Source organism: Leptonychotes weddellii, chromosome 5 (assembly GCF_054177405.1).
Source record: "Leptonychotes weddellii isolate Sample4059 chromosome 5, ASM5417740v2, whole genome shotgun sequence".
Lineage (NCBI taxonomy): Eukaryota > Metazoa > Chordata > Mammalia > Carnivora > Phocidae > Leptonychotes > Leptonychotes weddellii.
Window position 1 is genome coordinate 28,014,279 of NC_138373.1, and position 21,968 is coordinate 28,036,246.

The 21,968-nt window shown below is 51.4% G+C and overlaps 1 protein-coding gene across 2 annotated transcripts in view; it reads left to right on the forward strand.

Annotated features, from left to right (window-relative positions):
* The window catches only part of EMP2 (epithelial membrane protein 2), a 30,283-nt gene extending 12,799 nt beyond the window's left edge, over window positions 1-17,484 (forward strand). For both annotated transcript variants that reach the window (XM_081820051.1, XM_081820052.1), the window contains 4 exons: window positions 9,261-9,391; window positions 11,551-11,641; window positions 13,747-13,893; window positions 15,100-17,484. In XM_081820051.1, the coding sequence (XP_081676177.1) occupies window positions 9,314-9,391; window positions 11,551-11,641; window positions 13,747-13,893; window positions 15,100-15,287 (504 nt within the window). In that variant the 5' untranslated portion in view covers window positions 9,261-9,313 and the 3' untranslated portion in view covers window positions 15,288-17,484. The remainder of the gene's footprint in view (window positions 1-9,260; window positions 9,392-11,550; window positions 11,642-13,746; window positions 13,894-15,099) is intronic.
* The last annotated feature ends 4,484 nt before the right edge of the window (window positions 17,485-21,968 follow it).

The window sequence follows — 21,968 nt, forward strand, 5'->3', positions numbered from 1 at the left end:
TTTTTTTTTTTAAAGATTTTATTTATTTATTTGAGAGAGAGAGAATGAGAGACAGAGAGCATGAGAGGGAGGAGGGTCAGAGGGAGAAGCAGACTCCCTGCCGAGCAGGGAGCCCGATGCGGGACTCGATCCCGGGACTCCAGGATCATGACCTGAGCCAAAGGCAGTCGCTTAACCAACTGAGCCACCCAGGCGCCCCCTTCTTTTTTTTTTTTTTTTTTTAAGATTTTATTTATTTATTTGTCAGAGAGAAAGCATACAAGCAGGGGGAGTGGGAGAGGGGGAAGCAGGCTTCCTGCTGAGCAAGGAACCCGATGCGGGGCTCGATCCCAGGACCCTGGATCATGACCTGAGCTGAAGGCAGACGCTCAGTGACTGAGCCACCCGGGTGCCCCCTCTTTGCCTCCCTTCTAACCCATCTTCTGACCGTGGAATGTGTTTCTTCCAGAGGCAGGTTTCAGTATGTTCCTCCTTAAAAGCCTCCTGCCCCTCCCCTCGGGCTCTGGGACAACGTGCAAGCTTCCGAGCGAGGCCCATGAAGCGTCTGGCCCAGCCCCGGGCCCTGCCCAGCACACACCCTACTCACAACACTTGCACTGCGGTGCTCCGAGCATGCCCCGTCCCCTGGCTCTCCTGCCAAACCGCCTGTTCTCCCGCCCTCCCCTTCCAGACCCAGCTCAGATGTCACTTCCTCCGTGAAGCCTCTGATGCCCCTGCGGGGCTGCTCACACCTCCCTCTGTGTTCTCACAGCATGCATGCCCTCATGTCATGTTTGCTTATGTAGCCACCCGTGTTCTTCACGGACCCGGCTGCTCCCAGGGGACGCGGGCCTGCCTGACTCATCTGTGTATCATCACCAGGTACGTGGTGGGCTCCCAATACACGCTTGTTGCATGAATAATAGTTCCATTTTAAAACAGTGAGCAGAAGGCTGGAGTTTGAGCCTGCTTCTGCCACTTGCTAATTTGATAATCTGGGCAAATCCTCTAAGTTTGACTTTTAGCCTGCAAAGGGGATCATAGCCCTTGCCCATCCTTCTGATGGGGGGCTGTCACCTCAATGACACGTGTTTACCCTGCGTGCAGTGAAGACAGGCGCTTTCAGCCTGGGGGACTCGTGGGTGACCTGTGTCTCACTTTGTGGGTCCTAGAATAATGGTATGTAGTGCTGGCCAGCATCCAGAGCTACCTGTGGCCGCAGGAACTCGGACCCATCTGATCAGATCTTAAAGGCATAGGACCCCAGGAGGGAAAAGAAATTCAGATTTCGGGTGGGCAGATTGCCTGGGTTCAAATCCCAGATCCAGCCTTCGCTAGCTGTGTGACCTTGGGGAAGTTGCTTAACCTCTCTGAGCCTTTTCTTCACCTATTCAATGAGGCTAATTATAGCACCTACATCATAGTGTTTTTGCGAGGAATGAGTAAGAGCTTAGGAGGCACTGAATGTTGGCTGCTATCATCGGTGCATTGTGGTCATGATTATTGCAAGAGACTGAAAGACTCGGGGCTGCACAGGCAGGATCATCCTGGGCCACTGCCCCAGAGCGCCACTAGATCCCATTGTCCCTCCTGTTGCCCTTTCTGTGGCGAGCCAAGTGTTGGCGCTATGCCCAGAAGCCCCAGCCACAGTGAACGCAGAGCTGGGCCGCCCAGGGCACAGGGGCTTCCGCCAGCCCGAGGGCATCTTGGACGCCTGGATGTTCCAGCATGGCTGGTCTCCAGATCCCAGGGCAGGAGGCCGAGCTGACCTCTGCCTTCCTGAAAACGGAGGCCAAAGCCACTGCCCCTCCGAGCTCTGTGGGTGGTGGGAGGGGCTGGGCTTCCCGCCAGCCAGCCCCGGGGGGAGCACCTCCAGCTTGGGAGCGGGCCTCGGAGTCCCTCCGGCAGCGTGGCCTTCCCCCAGGGTTCAAACCTGGCCTTTTGAGCCAGAGCTGTGGGTGGAGTGCTTCTGGGTCGAGGGAATGACTCCGGACCTCCAGACGCCAGATATCTCAGGTCTGTTTTGAAAACTTCCACAGCTCAGGATTGTCCTCCTGCTTCCAGTTCCGGGAACGGGCTCCAACTCGGGCTGAGAATGGGCCGTGGTTTAAATTGTAGGAAGAACTCCCGAGAGTGGGAATAGAAACGGGTGGGCCACGTGGCCGTCTTAACAGCGTGTGCTCTGCCCGCGGGAAGCTGGCCGGCTCGCTCTCTTGTTCCCTAGCACATAATCGAGCAAGTGCCAGATCCCCTTCTTTTGAGCCACAGTGGCGGGGGCTGCAGCAGGGAGCCGTGTTTTTACGGAGGGAAGGAGAGGGGGGACCCTTACTCTGCCTGGGGCAGGCCCCGTAACCTCTTTCTCACCTGTGAGACCTCATGGGGATGTCCCACCATCAGCAGCAAACCAAGTGTCGCTCCTGGGGGAGGGAGGGCCGGTGAGTCACCAGCAGGAGTTTCTCCCCACCCAGAACTAGACGTGCAGTGTGTGCACGCACACACACACACACACACACACACACACGGCAAACATCGGGCCAAGGTAAAGCAGGACGGCACCTCTATCTAAGAGCCAGCGAGGAGATGCCAATGTTTGGTGTGTCTTGTTTGTCACCTGAGGTCTGGCTGGACATTTCGGGGAGTGCTGTCCCTCCTCCCATCCACTGTCAGAACTTAAAACTCCCTGAGCTGCAGATATTCCGTTCTGTGCGCAGAATTTCCAGAGTCCCACCGACATCTCCCGGTGCCTCACCCCCACTGACTCCAGGTCTGATGCCCAGACGGGGCTTGCTCTCAGAAACCCATTCACTGTTCCTCCTCTGCCAGTTACTGATTCTTTTTCCTGGGGGAAAAAAAAATTCTTTTGAATCTTAAGTTCTAATGCCCTGGGTTCCCTATTATTTTATGTGATTATTTTTGTGGGTATTTTATAGAATGGAGAGCATGTAGGCCTTCAATCTCAAGATACTTTCCTGTGGTTCCTCCATTGCACCTAAATCAAGTTGGAGAGTCTGCAAGACCCACCTGAGTTTCCGGGTGGAAAGGGGCTGCGTTGATCAAGTGATCAAGGAAAAGCTGTCTCCAAAATCCAGACCCATCTCCCAAGTAGATCAATAAAGACAATGCTGGCTTCAGCATTGGGGCCAGTGAGCTAACAGGATCAAAAATGCAGGAAACGCTATTTTTAGGACAAATGAAGACCTACGTGCGGTTCTCCATCAGGCCCCCTCTAATATGCCCGGTCATATCCCAGCCTTAGCTCATGGGCCAGTGCAGAGAGATGCTGCCTCCCCAGATCCCTCCCGTCTGCTGCAGAGCTTGGGGGAAGGCCCACCAAAGGTAAAGGGTACAGACCCTGCCCGTGTCCCCTCGCCTGATGCGAACTGGGCCACCGTGTGATTTTCATTAGGCCCTAAACATGTGAGCAGGAAGGAGGGTAGCAGAAAATGTCCCGGAGCCCGAGTTGCAAAAGCGGGGGTTGGAATCCATCTCTGCCAACTTTGACAAATCACCTGACGCCTTGGTGAGCCTGTCTTTTCATCTGTGAAGTGGGCATAATGATACCTTGTCTGGCCAGCTTCACATGGTTGACGTGAAGGTCCAAAACAAGACGTGCCATGTAAAACTGCAGCTCCACCTTTAATCATGGAGAGTCATGTGGGTGAGCCCTCGGAGCACCCCTGCCCCCCGCCCCGCCGGGACCTGCTTTACCTCCTCCATGTCTTGGGGTCATGCCAGCATTGCCGTGCCCTGCTCCCAGTCAGGGGACTTCGCTAGTCCTCCCTGAAGAATGCAGCAGCAGTGGCCGGGAGCAGAGGGGGCCTGACTGAGGGCTCAGAATGATAAAATTCTGGAGAGAACTAAAGATGTGTGGACAGCAGATGGAGCCCCCGCTAGCAATGCCAAGGACAAGAAGTGTTCTTCAAAGAAGAGAAAAAGCAATCACAGCATCCTGTTTTGCTCCACAGTTGACAACAGTTATGTGGTCATATGATGTTAAGGGCGGTGATCCACGTTGAGGATGGTGAGACTGTGCGGGGATGGAGGGAGTGGGTGGGGGGGAGCGGGGGGGCGATGGTGGCAAAGAAGTCAATGTTTACAGCAGAGGAATCGAGAAGTGTAGGAATGTTGGCTGGAAATAGGGAATTCTGGGGAAAAGCACAGCTGAAGGGGTTAAAAGTGACTGCCCAGACCGGGGAGGGGCGGGGTGGGGAGGGGGGGTGGGGGGGTTTGGTTTTTCATCACATGCCTTTGGTTCTTTTATCTTTGGGGGTTTTATTTTCTTTGTCATCACATGTATTATGTAGATCAAAACGTACTTTTAAAAAAGAAGTCCTGCAAGTCTTAAGACTTGGATTTCTAGACAGGAGCTTGAAAAGCTCACCAAGCGCAGCCTCCCGCCTTCAGACAGGTCAACGCCCAAATCCAGGTGGCCTTTCAGAACCTGGGCTGGCTCGGCCCCTGAAGAAATCGCCCGAGGAACCGCACGGGGCCTGGCGCTGCCTGGTGTGGGTTGTGGGGCACGTGGCAGAGGCCATTGGGAAATGCTTGCTGACATTGGGAGACTGTCTCCCATCCTCTGAGGGGTCTCCCGGTGAGGTCGAAAGGGCCGTTGGAGTGGGGGCCAGGACACGCTCCCGTCTTGACCGTGCTCCTGCTTTGCTGTGGTCTCAGTTCCCGCCTCTGGACGATCAGGGCTTTGAGTTTCTCAAGAGCTGTCACAGTTACACATTTTTAAAACTATGAACAATAGCAAATAGCTTTCTGTGCACTGGGCACGGCAGTGAACAGAGGGGGAGATAGATAATAAGCATGGAAACAAATGAGGTATTTTGAGACCGTGAGGTCCTCGGAAGGAAATAAGCCAGGGGGACAGGATAGACCATATGGGGAGGGGGGCTTGGGTGCTTCATAGCAGGTGATCCGGGCGCCTCTCTGAGGAGGGGGTGTTGGAATTGAGACCCAGATAGTGCGAGGGAGAGCCAGCCAAGGGTGTCAAAAAGGGAGTCCTCCAGGGAACTCTGTACCAGGGAACTGAGACCGGGCCCTGAAGCCCACAAGGACAAGGGGAAGCAAGAGGGATAGGCATTCAGTATGACATTTTGGGGAGGGGAAATAAATCTCTGTGAATGGCAAGGTTAAATTCGGTGCCACCTTGGGTTTGGTGGGTCAGTGTTCATGCAGCTCCCAGCCCAGGGGGCTGTGTGTTCTTCAGTGTCTCCGGAGAGGGTGCGCAGAGGGTGCAGGGGTGAAAGATGGGTGTGTGTCGTGGGAAGGGGCGCTCCGCTGGGAAGGACCCAGGAGATGGCAGAGGCTGGTGTGTAGAGCCAGGATTACACTTCCTGGGGAACTATGGGTGGCAATAAGTCAAAAAAGTGACATGGAGGCTTCTCCACCTCCCCCCGCCCCAGGCCATGCACACCAGTTGGTCCAGTAGGTCACCTTTGAAGATGGAGGATGGCATAGCACCAAGTGTCGGTAAGCTAAACTGAGAAAAAAAAAAAAGTAAAAGCAAAATCAACTACAAGTGCATATCCTTCGACCCAGCACCCCCACTTCTAGGAATCTGCCCTTCGGATACACTGATGCAAGTGTGCAGATTAATAAGTGTGTGTTGGGGGGCGCCTGGCTGGCTCAGTCGGTGGAGCGTGGGATCCTCATCTCAGGTTCAGGAGTTCAAGCCCCATCTTGGGAGTAGAGAATAGTTAAAAATAAAATGTTTAAAAAGAAAGAAAGAGATGTAAGGATGGCTACGGGCGGCGTAGTGTGAAGTAGCAGAATGTTCCGAAAGGACCTCGATGGCCGTCAGTGGGGACCCAGTGAGTAGACTGTGGCATGAGCCACACAACCCAACACCAACCCGGCAGCCATTCCAGCAGTGAGGTGGAATGGCTGAAAGAGAATGATCCTGGAGGGGTATTGGTGGGGAGAGAAGCTAGGCTGGAGAACGGGCTCTCCGCTCCACACCCTGCGCCCACCAGCCCAGGGGAAACCGCCCCCCACCCCCCGCAGGAAATGGAAACAGGGATCCCAGCGAGCAAACTCTCCTGCTCCCCCGCCTAGGGAGGAGGTGTGGGGAAGAGCACAGCACTGCGCAGCACGCCTCTAACGTCTGAGCTCCACCAATCCTGAGGGGACGCTGAATGCCCCTTCCAATCAGGAGCGAAGGAGTGAGTGAGGGGCAGGGCATGAGGCCAGAAGTGTCTCTCTGGTGCAGTTCCCTCCACACGGAAACCTGAAGAGTGCGGAATAAGTGTTCCCACCTAGCAGGTATTTCTGGAAGGACGCACAGCAAACCTGAAGAGTGGGTCCCTGAAGGAAAGGAAGTAGGAGAGTGGCCTCCGGGATAGTGGTTAAAGGGACAATTGGTGTAAAGATGCAGGAGCAAAAGGTCCCTCTTAAAGGTTCAGGGGATCTCTTATGAATAATTTTCTCCAAAGCCTCTGGTGAGGTCACGAGCAATGTCCTAGGCACACAAGTTCTTTTTACCCCCATTTTGTTTTTACAGGAGATCTGGGCATCATCATGGGGCAGCACTAGGTAGTTGGCATTTACCTGCCCTAATTTTCCTTGACATCTACCAGTTCAAACCAATCTGTATGCCCCTTGATCTTTCTCATACACTGGACTCAAGACCTCTTGTAAAAACTTACTCTCTTCTCTGCAGGAGCGCCTTCCTAATGTCTGGAATTCCAGCTGAACTCACTTCCAGGTGTTAAAGCAGTGCCTCCCAGACATGAGGCATTTGAGAACCACTCAGGATTTTTGTTAACAATGAAGGCCACCCGTCCTTTTATTTACATAATATTTTTCTTAAATGACTCACTTTTAAAACCTCAAACTTGTCTATAAATAGCATTACTTCTTATAAAAAGAAAGAACCTTAAAAATAAATGTAATAAAATCTAAACAACATTGTTAAATTCTAGCTACACTGTGACCTGCCTAAAGTTTTCTTTCTTCCTTTCCTTTCCTTTCCTCTCCTCCCCTCCTCTCCCCTCCCCTCCCCTCCCCTCCCCTCTCCTCTCCTCTCCTCAGCAAGTGTTTGAGACAGGCTGGCACCAAACTGGGTCTTTTTCCTTGGTGGACTCGGAAGGATTAGAATGGGGACTTTCTCACTATGTGGTTCAGTGTTATTTAATGCCATATCAATCAGTGTTCCAACCAAAATCATGCCCTATAGCATTTGAATTCCAAACTTTGGAGAAAACTGAGTTACAGCCTTTCCCCCCACTCTTCTGGGAAGTTTTAGTTATGTGTCCATATGCTTTTGTGTCATCTGGCCTGGATAACATATGAAGTCTGTTATCACCCTGGTGTTTATGACCCTGCCTGATTAGGTTGTCTTTTTGACAAGGGTCAGAAATGTATCTGTTTGGGGGCAGCCTGTGATGACAGTTAAGAATGATGCAGGTATGGGGCACCTGGGTGGCTCAGTAGGTTAAGCATCTGCCTTCAGTTCAGATCATGATCTCAGGGCCCTAGGATCAAGCCCCACATCGGGGCTCCCTGCTCAGCAGGGAGTCTCTTTCTCCCTCTGCCTCTCCCCACACTTGTGCTCTCTCTCTAATAAATAATTAAAAAAAAAAAAAACATGATGCAGGCATAAGTAAAGGAGCATTTGTTCTTTCAAAAAGAATTGGAAGAATCTTTGAGCTGGTTCATTGGATTCTTCTAAGTGATGATGTGCAGAATCACAGCTGGGACTGGCCAGGCTGAGCTCTGCAGCCGAGGCTCCTGGTTGGTTGTTAGTGAGTCCTGGGTCTTATGGAGTCACCCTGTGTGAGCCCATGAGCGTCTGTCCCCATGAGGGAATAATAATGAGTCCCATGAGTGAGAGTAAGCATGGTCAGAGAGGACAAGCCCTTGTGTATGAATGCCTTTGGCAACTTTTGAGGAGCTCTCCGGCGTCACTTTTAAAAACCAGACACAACCCCAGTTCTTTTGCAAGATTTCCAATTTTACTTTGCAGTCCCTTCCTATTGCATATTATTCAGACTGTCCAGCCATAGTAAAAAAAATTTACCCGCAAATCTCAGCAGTTTAACATCCAGAGGCTTAATTTGCCCATCACAGTATCTGTCCACAGTGGGAGGCTTCCATGAATTGTGGCTGCACCATGCCAGCCACTTCGTAGGGGAGGGTTATGGGAGAACTCACACCTGCTCTTCAGCCCGGAAATGATGCGGGCCGCCATTGCCCAGCATGAGTCACAAGGCTCCACCCTCACCGCAGGGGAGGCTGGGAAATGCAGTCCTCCCAGGCCCCGGGAGAGGGAAATGAACTAGCCACTGTCGGCCATTGGTTGTATCTTCATTTTGTGGTTAGGTGTTGTTCAAATAGGGGTAGATGTCAAGAGAGGGGGTGTTTGAGTGGGGATTAATTTGACAAATGGTCATATCATTAGGAAATAGTTTCATGTTGGGATTGATTTTGCTTTGTTAGGCACCATTGCTGGGATACTGAATACTAGGACTGAGCTCCCAGCACCCCCCCACCCCGGGCTGTGAGCCCCCCAGGGCATGGCCACCATTGCCTGGTGGGTGGGGCCTTGGGAGCAGCCTTTTAGGACATACAGAGCTGTTCCTTCCCGCCCCGGTGCCCACATGCAGCGGGCCGCTCGGAAGAGGGGCAATGCTTTCCTGAATTCGGGATTTGAATTGGTCCTCACCTGTCTCCTCCACAAGGAATATTTGGCATCTGGATGCCACAAGGAGCAGCTCCTCGCGCCAGATTTTGTCCAGTAAAGTCTCTCCAGGGGAGGAATGGTGAGAAGAGCAGTTTTCGATTTTTTTTTTTTAAGATTTTATTTATTTAGTGAGAGAGAGAGTGCAAGTGTAGGAAGGGGCAGAGAGAGAGGGAGAGCAAGAGAATCCCAAGCAGACTCCCTGCTGAGTGTGGAGCATGACTGAGGGTGAGACCATGACCTGAGCAGAAATCAAGAGTCAGATGCTTAACCAGCTGAGCCACCCAGGCGCTGTGGTTTTTGATTTTCTAAAACCCCTCTAAAAATTGCCTGTTTTGGGGGCGCCTGGGTGGCTCAGTCGTTAAGCGTCTGCCTTTGACTCAGGTCATGATCCCAGGGTCCTGGGATCCAGCCCCGCATCGGGCTCCCTGCTCCGCGGGAAGCCTGCTTCTCCCTCTCCCTCTCCCCCTGCTTGTGTTCCCTCTCTCGCTGTGTCTCTCTCTGTCAAAGAAATAAATCCTTAAAAAAATATTGCCCATTTTTCATTTAATTTTGTTCTGCCATTGACGAATGTATTTCTCTCTTGCGCCCCCTTTAGCATCTCTCTCTGGGCTTTAAGTGTGACCCCTCGCCCCACCACACCCTCTGAAAATGTTGGTGCTCCTGGCTTTCATCATTGTCTTCCACATCACCTCCGCTGCATTGCTGTTCGTCGCCACCATTGACAATGTAAGTCCCCTTTCCTTCTGACTATCCCACAACCCCTGCATCCTGCAGTCCATAGAAGCAGGATTGAGAACTTCCCCAAGGTGATTAGGATATTGGGTTGTCCTCCCTATGGAGACATCTCGGGTTAGGCCCAAGGACTCGGCCTATGTGTGGAGGTTTGGAGCGCCCCATGGTTAGGTCTGGATGCGCAGGGACCTGGCTTCTCTCATCCCTGATTGTCCCACAGAGCCTGGTGTGGTACCTTGGGTATAGAAAGCTCTTTGAGGATGCTGCTTGGATTCAACCCTCCTCTAGATAAATTTCTCAACCTCAGCACTGTGCCATTTGGGGCTGGATCATGCTTTGCTCTGGGGCCATCCTTTGCACTGTAGGATGCTTAGCAGCATCTTTGGTTCCTGCCCACTAGATGGCAAGCACTCCTACTCCAACTTATGACAACCAAAAATGTCTTTGGACATGGCCAAATGTCCTGAGGGGGAGCAAAACCACCCTCAGTTGAGGACCACTGCCCTAGATCCCCCAGGTGACCCATCCCAGGCGATCTCTGCCCCTCCTGCCTTTGCCTTCTTCTTATAAATCAGGAACCCAATTGATAGTCACCTCGCCATGCTCTCCCTAGCAACGGCCCATGCTCCCCTGAAAAACTGAACTTTTTACTTAAGTATCCAGTTTGCAGCCATATGGCAGGAATGCATTTGATAAATGACCTACTGGTATAGATTAATATCTCTCCTGGCAGGAAATGAAGCTTTGTACCAGAGGTCCTCAATGGCCCACACCTTGATCCAAAGGCCTGGTTTCAATCCTGATCATTTCAACCTCAGAGGCATTTAGAGTCAGAAACACTGCTCCAGAAGCCCCCAAGTGCACCTCACGAGTGGCCACCAGCTCTTCCTACATCTAGGACTCCTGTTGATTGATGATCCCGTAACAACATAGACCATCACAACACCTGCCACTTAGGGAGAGCTCCCTCTGGCCAGGGCCTAGGCCCTTTTATGTGCATCATCTCCTTTGGTCCTCAGCTCAAGCCTACGAGATCGTCCCTCTTCTGGCACTGGTTACTGATGAGGGAACTGGGCCTCAGGGCAGTTTTGACACCTGTGGACTTTATGCGGCAGTAAGTGGCCGAGCTGGGATCCGAACCACTCCCGACCCTAGATCCCATAAGGGAGGTAAATGCAGTGATCGGTTTGGGTTCCTGAAGGTTCTCAAAAGTGAGTGGCCAGGGCAGAGATCACACTAATGCTGTGGCTTCAAATATTTGGACCTGTCATTATCCAGAGGACCCGTGCTCGGTGAAATATATGGTAGTGAGTGTTCTTTCAGGGTCTCCTTTTTCTGTGCCTTGCGATTACCCCTAAGGGATCCTGAAAGGGTCCCAGACATGGTGAAAGGGACAGACAGACATTAGGGGCAGAAAAGCCATCAGCCCAGCACCCGTTAATCCTTTGGAGTACCCCTGGGTGCTTGTGTTGTTGTGCACTCATGAGAAGACACGGACAGGCCTTGGTTTTGCCCGTCAGGGAGTCAGAGGGTGTCCTTGCAAGTTAGGAATTGCACTTTATATGTGGCCAGCACATGGTGGGAGTTCAGTGAACGTTGGTTGCTGGAGGATGGGAGGGGGAGATAGGAGGTCTTTGGGTGGGGAGGAAGGCAGAAGGAGGGCCCACTGGGGGTGGGGAGCTGCAGAAGCCCAGAGAGGAAGCATGCGATTGGACTGAAAGCAGGAGAGTGTTTTCTGATCATTCCCTCCGTACCAGGCCTTGCCCCTGGATTTCAGCCTCTCTGACCCCCCTGACATTGCCCCTATAGTTCATGTGGATATACCACGGTGCACACTTGTGACCACCCATTGAGCCTCATCCGCGCTCCTACGCCCTGGGAGGGCCTGGCCCCCCGGCCCATGTCTTACTTTTCAGCTGCCCCGCAGCATGGGTCTCCCGGGGGAGCCTGTTGGAAATGCAGAATCCCAGGCCCCACCCCAGACCTCTCAAATCAGAATCTGCATTTTAACCCGACTCCCCGGTGACTCGCATGCACATGGCAGTTGGAGAAGCGCTGGTCCCGAATATTGATTTACCACTGTGCCTTGCGCCTGAGTAGAAGTCAGTGTTTTGATGGTTAACCAAGAGCCCCTTCCCTGTTTGTGTTTACAGGCCTGGTGGGTAGGAGAAGAGTTTTTTGCAGATGTCTGGAGAGTGTGTGTCAACAACACGAATTGTACAGAAATCGATGCGAACTTTCAGGGTGAGTGCCGAGCTGATACGGAACACCTTAGCTCAGGCTGAGGGCTCCCCTGTTCTCCGCTTTCATACCTGGAGGGGCCTGGCCGAGTGCTCGGTGCAAGCTGGAGACAGGAGGGGTGTGCAGAAACCAAGGGCTGGGGGTGCGTGCCCTTCCCTTCTCTGTTTCTGGGCCCAGCAGAGCCTCTGTGCCCCACAGGTGCCAGCAGATCTGGTGTCCTGTGGGGCCTCTCATCCTGGTTTGTGCACGGCCACCTTCTCCTCAGAGGGTGGAGGGCAGAGAGCAGATCCAGCTGCTGTGTCTCTTCATCCGGGCACTCATCCCATTCACGAGTTCTTCGCCCTCATGACCTGATCACCCCCTAAAGGCCCCATGTCCCACTGCCATCCTGTTGGGGCTTAGGATTTCGATACAGGAATTTTAAGGAGATGTAAGCGGTCCGAAGCAACCCATATTTCCACCATCACCTGGGGTATTCAAAATACAGGTTCCTGGTGCCCGCCCCAGAACCACTGTGCCGTAATCTCAGGGGGAGAGGTCTAGGAGTCTGTTTTTTATTTTTTAGGAATCTATTTTTAACAAGCCCCCAGGTGATATCTGAGATCGGGCAAATGAGGGGAACACCACTCTTAGCCAGAGGGTCACAACCTTGGCCCCACATTGGACTTGCCTGGGGAACCTTACCCCGTTCACCCCCATGCCTCATTCCAACACCAGAGATTCTGATTTATTTCCTCTCTGTGTAGCATGCTGGATTTTTGTTTTTAACGGAGCTATAATTTACAAACAAGATACTGCGTACTTCTTAAGGGCTCGGCTTAAAGAGTTTTGACAATTATATACATGGCCATGTAACTACCATCCAAAGCAAGATAGAGAACTTTCCTATCACCCTAGAAAGTTCCCCTGGGCCCATTTCCACTCGTGTTCCGTGAGCCCTTTCCTGAGGGCAACCATTTCTGACTTCCGTCACCCTAGTCTCCTTCCGTCTGTTCTTGGACTTAATACAGATGGAGTCGAACAATGTGTATTTGTGTGTGTGCGGGCCGGGCTTCTTTCCTCAACATAAGGAATGGGTGAGGGCCTAGGTGCTCTGTGGGTGATCCTCACGTGCAGCCAGGATGAACCAGGATCCGTTGCTCGAAGCATTTCAGGAAGTACTTAGGAATTACACTTCCCTCCGGTCAGTTTCAGGCAAAATTGGGGAAAAAGGAGAAGCTTCGTTCTTAGGTTTCCCTGTGCAACTTTGGCCACTGTCCCCGCACCTCTCTTAGCTGTGTCCTGGTGATAACATTCAGCCCTTACACGGGACTCCCCCTTTTTGCAGCACCCCCAAAATCCTTGAATGAATTCCTTGTACTTCCCCTGCCTATGTGGTGGGGAGGAGTCTCAGGTGAGAAGACTGAGAACCATGCAGGGGACTCCAGTCTGTGCACTTGACCCCTTCTCTATGCCTCCGTCATGTGGCTTCTGCTCTGTCCTTCCCACGTGCAGTGCCCTCCATCCCAGACTGGCTCGTTTCTCTGCTGAGACTTCCCGCTGCTGAGCCCCGCTCTCCAAGGCTAATCTGAGAAGCCTTGCTTTCTCTTTTCCTAAGGAGTAGTCACAAGGCTAACTGTCTTCTTTTCAGGGGGTATTAGGTAGTCCACGGAGCACTTTCTGAAGGTCACTCAGCCCCGTGAGCCCCAAATCCCCAAGAGTCCCTCTGGAGACCCCTAATCCTGACCCATCCATCCTGACCTCCCGAACCAGAATCTGCCAGGTTGGAACCTAAGGGTCTGTACTTCTAAAGAAAAAAAAAAAAAAAATCCCCAACCAGGAGCCATGCCTTTGGGGGCAATACCCAGACTGAGAAGAATGACAGAGCAGGTGGTTCTCGCTCCATTTTCCAGAAAAGGACGGTGGGGACCATCTGGTCCAGTGCTCAAATGGACGCTGCAGGGGAGGGGATGTTGGGACGACCCCTTGGCTGTTCTTGTGCTCATACTGTGCAAACGTACTTCTGCCTCCTGTCGTCCCCACTCTGGACCTGTCCCTGTCACTGTGTCCCCCTGAGGAGCCTGGGGGTCTGCGGTCCTCAGTCACGCGCTCTCGCCCTCTCCCCACAGATTACGCCACGATGCAGGCAGTCCAGGCCACCATGATCCTGTCCACCATTCTCTGCTGCATTGCCTTCCTGATCTTTGTGCTCCAGCTCTTCTGCCTCAAGCAGGGAGAGAGGTTCGTGCTAACCTCCATCATCCAGCTCATGTCATGTAAGTACAAGGTTGGGGTTCCTGGAATAAGCATTCCCTTCCCAGCCACCACGAGTAGGAGCCAAGAGCAGCGCAGCGGGTGAGGATTTGGAAAGGAAAGCCAGCCGCCATGGTGCGGCGGGACATTTTCTACCTCAGAGTCTGGATTTAGTTAGAGGGTCAGGGCAGGCGTGCCGAGGACATGAAGCCTGAGCCAGGATCTGTAGGGTAAGTAGGAGTTGCCGTCAAGAATGTGCTATCTTGGTATGGAGGGAAGAGGCACAGGGTCCCCAAGGAAGATCAGGGTACTTGACCTCATCCTGCCACTAACATCCGTTGGTGATTCACTCAGGATGCTTTTGACTTCAAGTAAGAGGAAAATCCAATTAACAATGACTTCAACCACAAAGACCTTTACTTTTCTGATACAACAAAAAGCTGGAAGGTGGAAGGTGCCATCGTTCGTTTGGCAGCTCAGCGGCATCAAGAACTTCTACTTGATCCTTTGATGATTTCATCTTCAGAGTGTCAGTGATGACCTCCTCACGGCCCCCAAAAGGCTGCTGCAGCTCCAGACATTCCTCCTGACCTCACAGTATCTGAAACAATAAACAAGGGAAAGCACAGCAACAAAAAACGCTTCCTCCCCTCCCCATCTGTCTCTTTCCAGGGAGTAATATTTTTCACTGAAGGATTTTTCTGTGGCCAGAACTGGGACACATGTGGATCCATAAACTGTTATAAGTAAACAGGAACAGGATTGCCTGGAGGTGGGGGGCGGTTCACGGGCCAAATCTGGTTCACTGCCTTGTTTTGTAAATAGCATTTTACTGGAACGGAGCCCCGCTCGCTCATTTGCATATTGCCTATGGCTACGTCCACGCTTGAGTAGTTGGGACAGAGATTGTATGTGGTGCACAGACCCTAAACTGTTCTCTGTCTGGCTGACCCATGGCTTCGACCAGTTATGACTTAGCCCCTGGGCTGGATATCCAGCCACCCAAGCAGAATCGGGCTCAGCTAGCAACAAGCGGGAAGTGAAGCCATCCAGGGTGGGCAGCCATGACCTGCCACGAAATATTAGCCGTGATCTTTCCCATGGACTAAAGTCAATACCCGCCAATAATCAGAGCTTAAGTGTGTCTTCGCCTCTGGCCATGGTACCCTCGGTCTGTGGCGCACGCTGTGACATGGTCTGTGATTTATTTATTTGCTTGCTTTCGGCAGGCCTGTGTGTCATGATCGCGGCTTCCATATATACAGACCGGCGTGAAGACCTTCACAGGAAGAACCCGGGATTGTACACCGTTACCCTGGATGGCAGCTACGGCTACTCCTTCATCCTGGCGTGGGTGGCCTTCGCCTTCACCTTCATCAGCGGCCTCATGTACCTGATCTTGAGGAAGCGCAAATAGAACCCCGGGAGCTAGGTTGCTTTTGCTGCAGTACAAAATCCACATTCAGATAACCATTCTGTATATAATCAATATTTTTGTGTGTGGTTTTTCTAGCAAACATATTGTTTCCTTTAAAAGCCAAAAAAAAGAGAGAGAGAGAAGAGTTTTTGCATTCTTGAGATCAGAGAAAGACTATGAAGGCTGGGATTCGGAACTCCTGCCCATCTGAAAGTCTCCAAGAGACAAAGCCCCAAATGCAGCAATGCTCAAATCCAAAAACGTTCAACGGGATGTTTCTTAACTGTGGGGTTGTGATGTGATGTGAGGAGAGACCAAGAACGCCAGGTCTCGGGGGCTCATCCTTTCTAGGTATGAGCCACACCAAGCCCCTCCCCCCCCAGCTCAGCCTCCCCTCCCCATTCTCTCTGTGTTAGGGTTGGAGGTGGGGTAGGGGTGAAGCCTCCTCAGATGTTTAGCCAAGTTCCATGTGAGAAACAGGTGTTGCCCTTGCTGTCGTGTCTACATCCAGACCAGAGCCCTGACCTTCCTGCAATGGGCTGGGTCCAGAAAGCCCCACCCACCTTTGCTGACAGTGTTACTTGCTTGCTTCCCTTGTTAGGGAAGGTGATCTTTAACCTGGGGTCGGATTTAGGCTCACCCTAAGGCAAAGAATCTCAGCATGTGATCCCCAGCAAACGTAGTAACAGGGGCCCTCCTTAGACCCACGGGGTCAGAGTCTTCAGAGACGGGGCCTGGGCACCTGCAGTTCTGACCAGCTCCTTGGTGACGCGTAGGTGCCCTGAGGCTGAGGACCATGGCCCCGGGGCCAGGTGAGCAGAGCTGCCTCATAAATATTAAAAATCTCGTCGTGTCGAGGTGCTGGCTGCTGCTGGCTTCATCACCCCCGGCCTTCCCCGTCTTGCCCACAGCTGCTCACAGGTGGGCCTTCCCAATAGCAGCCCAAGCCCCGCGTCCCCACAGCAAGACAGCCTAGGGGTGCTGCCTCCCTCCTCCTCTAAGTGGGAAGGCCCGGCCCTTCTCCTCCCGCCCTGCCTTCTAAGGCTGGCCGGCCTCCGCTGACCCCCATTTCTTAGAGCCTCAGCGGACCCACCCACCCATCATTCAGCAGCATAAATTGCAGAGGGCTTGGTGCCTGCCCAGCACAGGGGACACCATGCGGGGACAGTCTCTCTCCTCTGGGGCTCACCGTCCCGTGAGGGAGGCAGATGGAAAACTTAGGAAAAGTAATCACACACCGTGAGGAAGGCAGCGGAGAATGCAACCACGGGTTCAAAAGTGAGATGGGCCGAAATGCCACTCCTTCACTGGCGGTGTGGTCTGGGTTACCCCCAGAGGACACTTCTCTGGAGGGGCCCGGGGTCCTGACTGCAAATGAAGCCGTGAGAAGCTTCCAGATTGCCGTGGCTCTCAAACTTCAGCGTGCGCACTGCCCCTCGGGGAACGTGCTTTGCCAGGGTCTGGGTGAAGAGCGCTCCCGCCATCTGAGGCCGGCCTGCAGGATGCCGTGGGCAGTTTGCCCTCAGGGGTGGAAGCACTGTGAGCGTGTGGCAAGGCAGGTGGCCCCGGGAAGGGCCTGTGGAAAAGCTCTCCACACCTCGCTGTCTGTAGGCTCCCGTGTTTCGAGCGCGCTGCTGGGGACGTGTGCTGGGGCCGCGTGTGGGACCTGCCCGCCCCGTCTCCGCACTGGTGCTATGTACGTGCTTCTGCACCTGACCTTCATTGGCCGGGGTCCCGTGGCGCTGGGAAGATGTCTGGTTTGAGTGATGTAGGGCCGCCACAGATACCAGGACAGGATTCGGTTTTCTCTCCATCCACTCATTCACTCATTCGTTCATTTTCAACAGACTATTCAATGCTTACCATGTGCCAGGCACCCCCCTCCCCGGTGGTGTGACCTGCATCCGGGAGGAAACTGTCCAAACTTCTTACCTGTAGGCAGAACCAGCCCTCACTTGGTGCTTATTATCAGTTACTCAAGGACAACCCCAACACAGAAACTTAGCTGAGACATCCAAGAAGCAAATATTAGGACCAAACGTGTTACTCGTAACAACTGTATTTGAAGGAACTGTAGTTTGCGCCTATTAGAACATTTTTATATAAAGTACTGTAATTCTTGCGTGGAGGGGCTATGGATGGAGACAGACTAACTTGTTTTGTTACTTGCATTAAAATTACTTTGGGTCTCTGTTCAGATGAGTTTGGAGGATTGATTTGTTGCTCTGAGTGAATGTGTATATTCAGACCTAAATACGGGAGAATCGGGGACGTTCCCTGCGGCGCCCCCCGACATTCTCTCTGCTGTAGGTTATGTGTCTGTGCCCGTCGGAGTCCTTGGACGCTCTGTATTTACCGATGATGAAGAAACCCCGACCTCGAGCCCGTAGGTACACACACTAAACACAGCAGCTAGAAGATCCACAGAAGCTGTGGCTTCGTTGAAAATCTGCCTGGGCGGGGAAATAAGTTGCTAATAGTGGAAAAGTTACTTAACAACATAGCAGGTGAGACAGTTTTGTGTACTGGGGGGCAGTGGCTTTGGGGAAATGCGAGGCAAAGGTCTAGAGGCTAAATTTGAATCTTGGTTTGGGGACAAAATGTGATTTTTAGGGTGGTTAGATACATTTTATTTCATGTGCCTTTAAAGTAGTCTATTTGCTATATTTTATATAATGTGAAACTGTACGTGACAAAGTTTGGAACCAAATTGGCCAGAGCGACAGACTCTAGTGTTCCAACCGTGCCAACAGCCAGAGGAGAAACCACCGTTTCGAGTGACAGGGCGCCATGTGATTTCTCATCAAGATAATCGTGTGCGGTCTTTACAGCAAGCAGCTGATGTCTGACAATTCATCACAGGACAGCCTCCAACCCCCTCTGCCTCTCATGGAACCAGCTTCCTGGAAGAATGACCTGCAGGGGCTCAGGACCCCACGCTTGGTTAGTGATCTGCTAGTGCCATCTTAAAATTCTTAGTGGGAGCCAACAGCCTCACATTTTCTATTTGCAGTGGTTCCCGAAGACTGTAAGAGCCAGCCCTGTTCTCCAGTTTGATTAATAAAGACTTCTGCTTTACAGGGTTGGGTGATGATGAAAATCAGACTATCTTGATGGCACACTCTGCTGAAAAAATGAAAAATTCAGCCAGAAAGAAAGAAAGAGATGATAGATACATAGGTAGGTAGGTCAGTAGGTAGGTACATAGATGGATGGATGAAGAGAGAGAGATTGAATTTTTACCTAAGGAATGCCAAAAGTAGTAAAAGCAATCTGTTGGAGAACCTGCATTCCCTTGTATCTAGATAGGATTTGCAAACTAAAACCTCCAGGGGTTACTGTCTGTATTCTTTGTGTTTCTAGGGTTTTTTGTTGGTTGGTTTGGCTTGGTTTTTGGTCCACATCGCAGGTAGATGGTGGTCACCCCAGAGAATTCAATTTTATAGATTTCTTCCATTTGGAAGAAAGCCAGTCATTCATTCATTCACCAAATCTTGGTGGCCTAGCCTGATTCATCCCAGAGAACGCTCCATGCGTGCTTGAGAAGAATGTGCATTCTGCTGCTCTTGGAGGGAATGGTCTGTAGATGTCTGTCTGGTCCACTTGGTCTAAAGTCTAGTTCCAATCCATTGTGTCCTTACGGATTTTCTGCCTGGATGATCTATCCATTGCTGACGGTGGGGTACTGAAGTCTGGTACTATTACTGTATCCCTCCTTTTAGAACTGTTAATATGCTTTATGTCTAGCTACTCTGATGTTGCATTAATGATGATGCATTAATATTTATGGTAAAGGGGTCACTTCATCATGAGGACGTCATAAATATTTATTCAAGTATTTGTGTATGTATTATGGTATAAGCCTTGTGCTAGGTGTTAGGTACTTAGTCTCTGCCCTGGTCTAGACTTACCTTAGTCCCAACTGAAAAAAAAAAAAAAAAGTGAAACGAGGAATACTTGGTGACACATGAAAATTACGTGAAATTCAAGTTTCAGTGTCCATAAATAAGGTTTTATTGGAACACGGCCATGCCCTCTTGTCTAGATATTATGCTGCCGGCCTTCATGTCTCATTGGCAGAGTCCCCATAGAACATGCATGGCCTGCAAAGCCCGTAATACTATCTGCCCCTGTTACAGAAAATGTTTGCCATCCCATGGTCTAATCAAACAAGAAGGGAACTGTCTTTTTGTGTGTCTCTTTTTAGGAACAAGGAGACTTTTCCTAGAACCCTTTGGCAAACTCTTCTGATGTCCTTGGCCTGAGTTTTCCAGTTCTCATGCTTAACCCAAACACTGGCAGAGGTAATTAAAATTACCACGCTTAGCATTGACCTCTTAGCTGGGCATCTGATTCCTTCAGTGAGGGATATACTGAGGAAGCACACTCTTAGAAAAGAGAAGAGGCGACCAACAGCGTCTGCCCCAGCCCATCCCTGGGCTGCTCAACATCCACATGCAACTCCATAAGAATTTTTAAGATTCTTACATATTCATGAAATGAACTAACCCCTTCCTAAGAGGTACACAGCCTGAAGCCAAAACCAGTTAGTACTTCCAGCTCGGGGGTCATTTGGTGACATTGATTATCCTCTTTATCAGGTCCAGATGTGGCTCCTCATGGCCTGGCAACCTATGACGGAAAGCTAAGTCATATACTCCCAACGTACCCAATATGTAACGGGGGAAAAGAACAGGGTATCTATAATAAATGATGCTCTTTGGAAAATGGATGAGCAGAAGGAGAATCAACACCCAGTGGCCGAAGTTTCTAGAAGCAGCATAGCTGGGTGGTTCTGCCTTATGGTCTTTTTGTGAGGTGAGCCTAATCTTTGAGGTTGAGAACTCCTGTCTCTTCATCTCATGGCTCTGTCTCTCGGGGCCAAAACTTGAAGCTGTCATAATCCCAGCTACGTCCCTGGGCTTGGTGGCCCTTTGGTGAAAAAGGCTAGGACCTGGCCTTTCTTTTCTAGCTATCTCATCCATTCTGCTCGGCTTTCTGCCTCCACACCCCTGACCTATAGTTTAGAGCAGGGCTTAGCACACGACAGGCTCGCTGGCCAAAGGCCTGCTTTTTTATGGCCCAAGAGCTAAGAACGCTTTTTCGTTTTTATAGAGTTGTAAAAAATGTGAAGAAGAATGCAGCAAAGACCTTAGATGGCCTGTAACACCTAAACTCTTTACTGTCTGGCCCTTTACAGGCCAAGTGGGCCAATTCCTGGCTTAGAATTTGAGTCGTCCGTCCCTGCAAATCTCTGAAACACTAGACTCACCATCAGTTTCGATAATGGGCTTCAGGCAGAAAGAATCCCAGTAAAGCTGTATTTTCTTCCACTTTTGTCATTAGGTGAGCCACCTTTGGCTCAAGATTGACTTTTTCTTGAAGGAGCTTCGTGAAAACTCTAGGAAGCTGACCATGGCACCAGCCCAGTGTGTTTCTACAACTTTTCCTGATACGACAGCATCCATAGGTACATGGTTGGTGTGATGCAGATAACAGTTTAAACCAGGGGTAAACATTTGGTCCATGGGCCCGATCCAGTCCACCACCTGATTTTGTAGACAAAATGATAAGTGGCACCCAGCCGCACACGCTAAATGACTCATTGTTCATGGCTGCTTTCAAAGGCAGAGATGAGAGGCGCCTGGGTGGCTCAGTCGGTTAAGCATCTGCCTTCGGCTCAGGTCATGATCCCAGGGTCCTGGGATTGAGCCCAGCTTCAGGCTCCCTGCTCAGCGAGGAGTCTGCTTCTCCTCTCCCTCTGCCCCTTCCCCAGCTCGTGCTGGCTCTCTCTCAAATAAATAAGAAAAATCTTAAAAACAAAAAAACAAAGGCAGAGATGAGTTGGTTGCCAGAGAGACCATACTAGCCACTAAGCCCGATACATTTGCTACCTGACCCTTTACAGAGGAGCTTGCCAAACCTTGGTGTAAAACCGATGTCTTGCAATAATAATGCAAGGGCCACCACTTCCCGGCCTGGAATAGAGTCCTCACTGCCCTCGGCTCTGCACAGTAGAGAGTCTGTTGCTTCTAGTGCCCACATGTAGTATCATCAGGCTTCTTAGTTGCACGCCACAGTGACTCTGGCTGATTTACACAGAACAGGAGTTCCGTAAAAAGGAAATCAGGTAGAGCACAGGCTTTGGAAGTATGCAGCCAAGCCCCTGTGGACTGCCTCAGATTCTTCCAGAGAACGGTTTTCCAAGGAGACCACTGTGGGCACCGCAAGATGGTGCTTTGCGCTGTGAACTTGATCTCACACAGCCCCTTGCTCGGCCGGAAGGCAGCTCTCTCTGCTGTCCCACTCCTTCGGATGCAGAGCCTGGCATGGCGCATCTCTGTGATGGGTGATGACTGGGGCATGTGACCACGCCCTCGCCGCAAGGGAGGCTGGAAAATAGTCAGCAGGCATTTTCAGCATCTGTAATGGGAGGTGAGGTCTGCAACCCACCAAGACTCAGAAGGAAGAGAATTCCCCAACAGAGGAAGGAAATTCAAATGCTGGGTGGTCGAACCCAATGGCAAATGCCTGCTACATCCTATCAGAATCCGGTTCCCTATTTACCCACAGCTAAGCCCGTGCTTCCCAAGCTTTACTGACCCATTTCTTGCCCACTGCTCTTTGCTAATAAGTGTGTACGGCCTGCACTATTATTTGCTGAACATTTTTCGTCAAAGC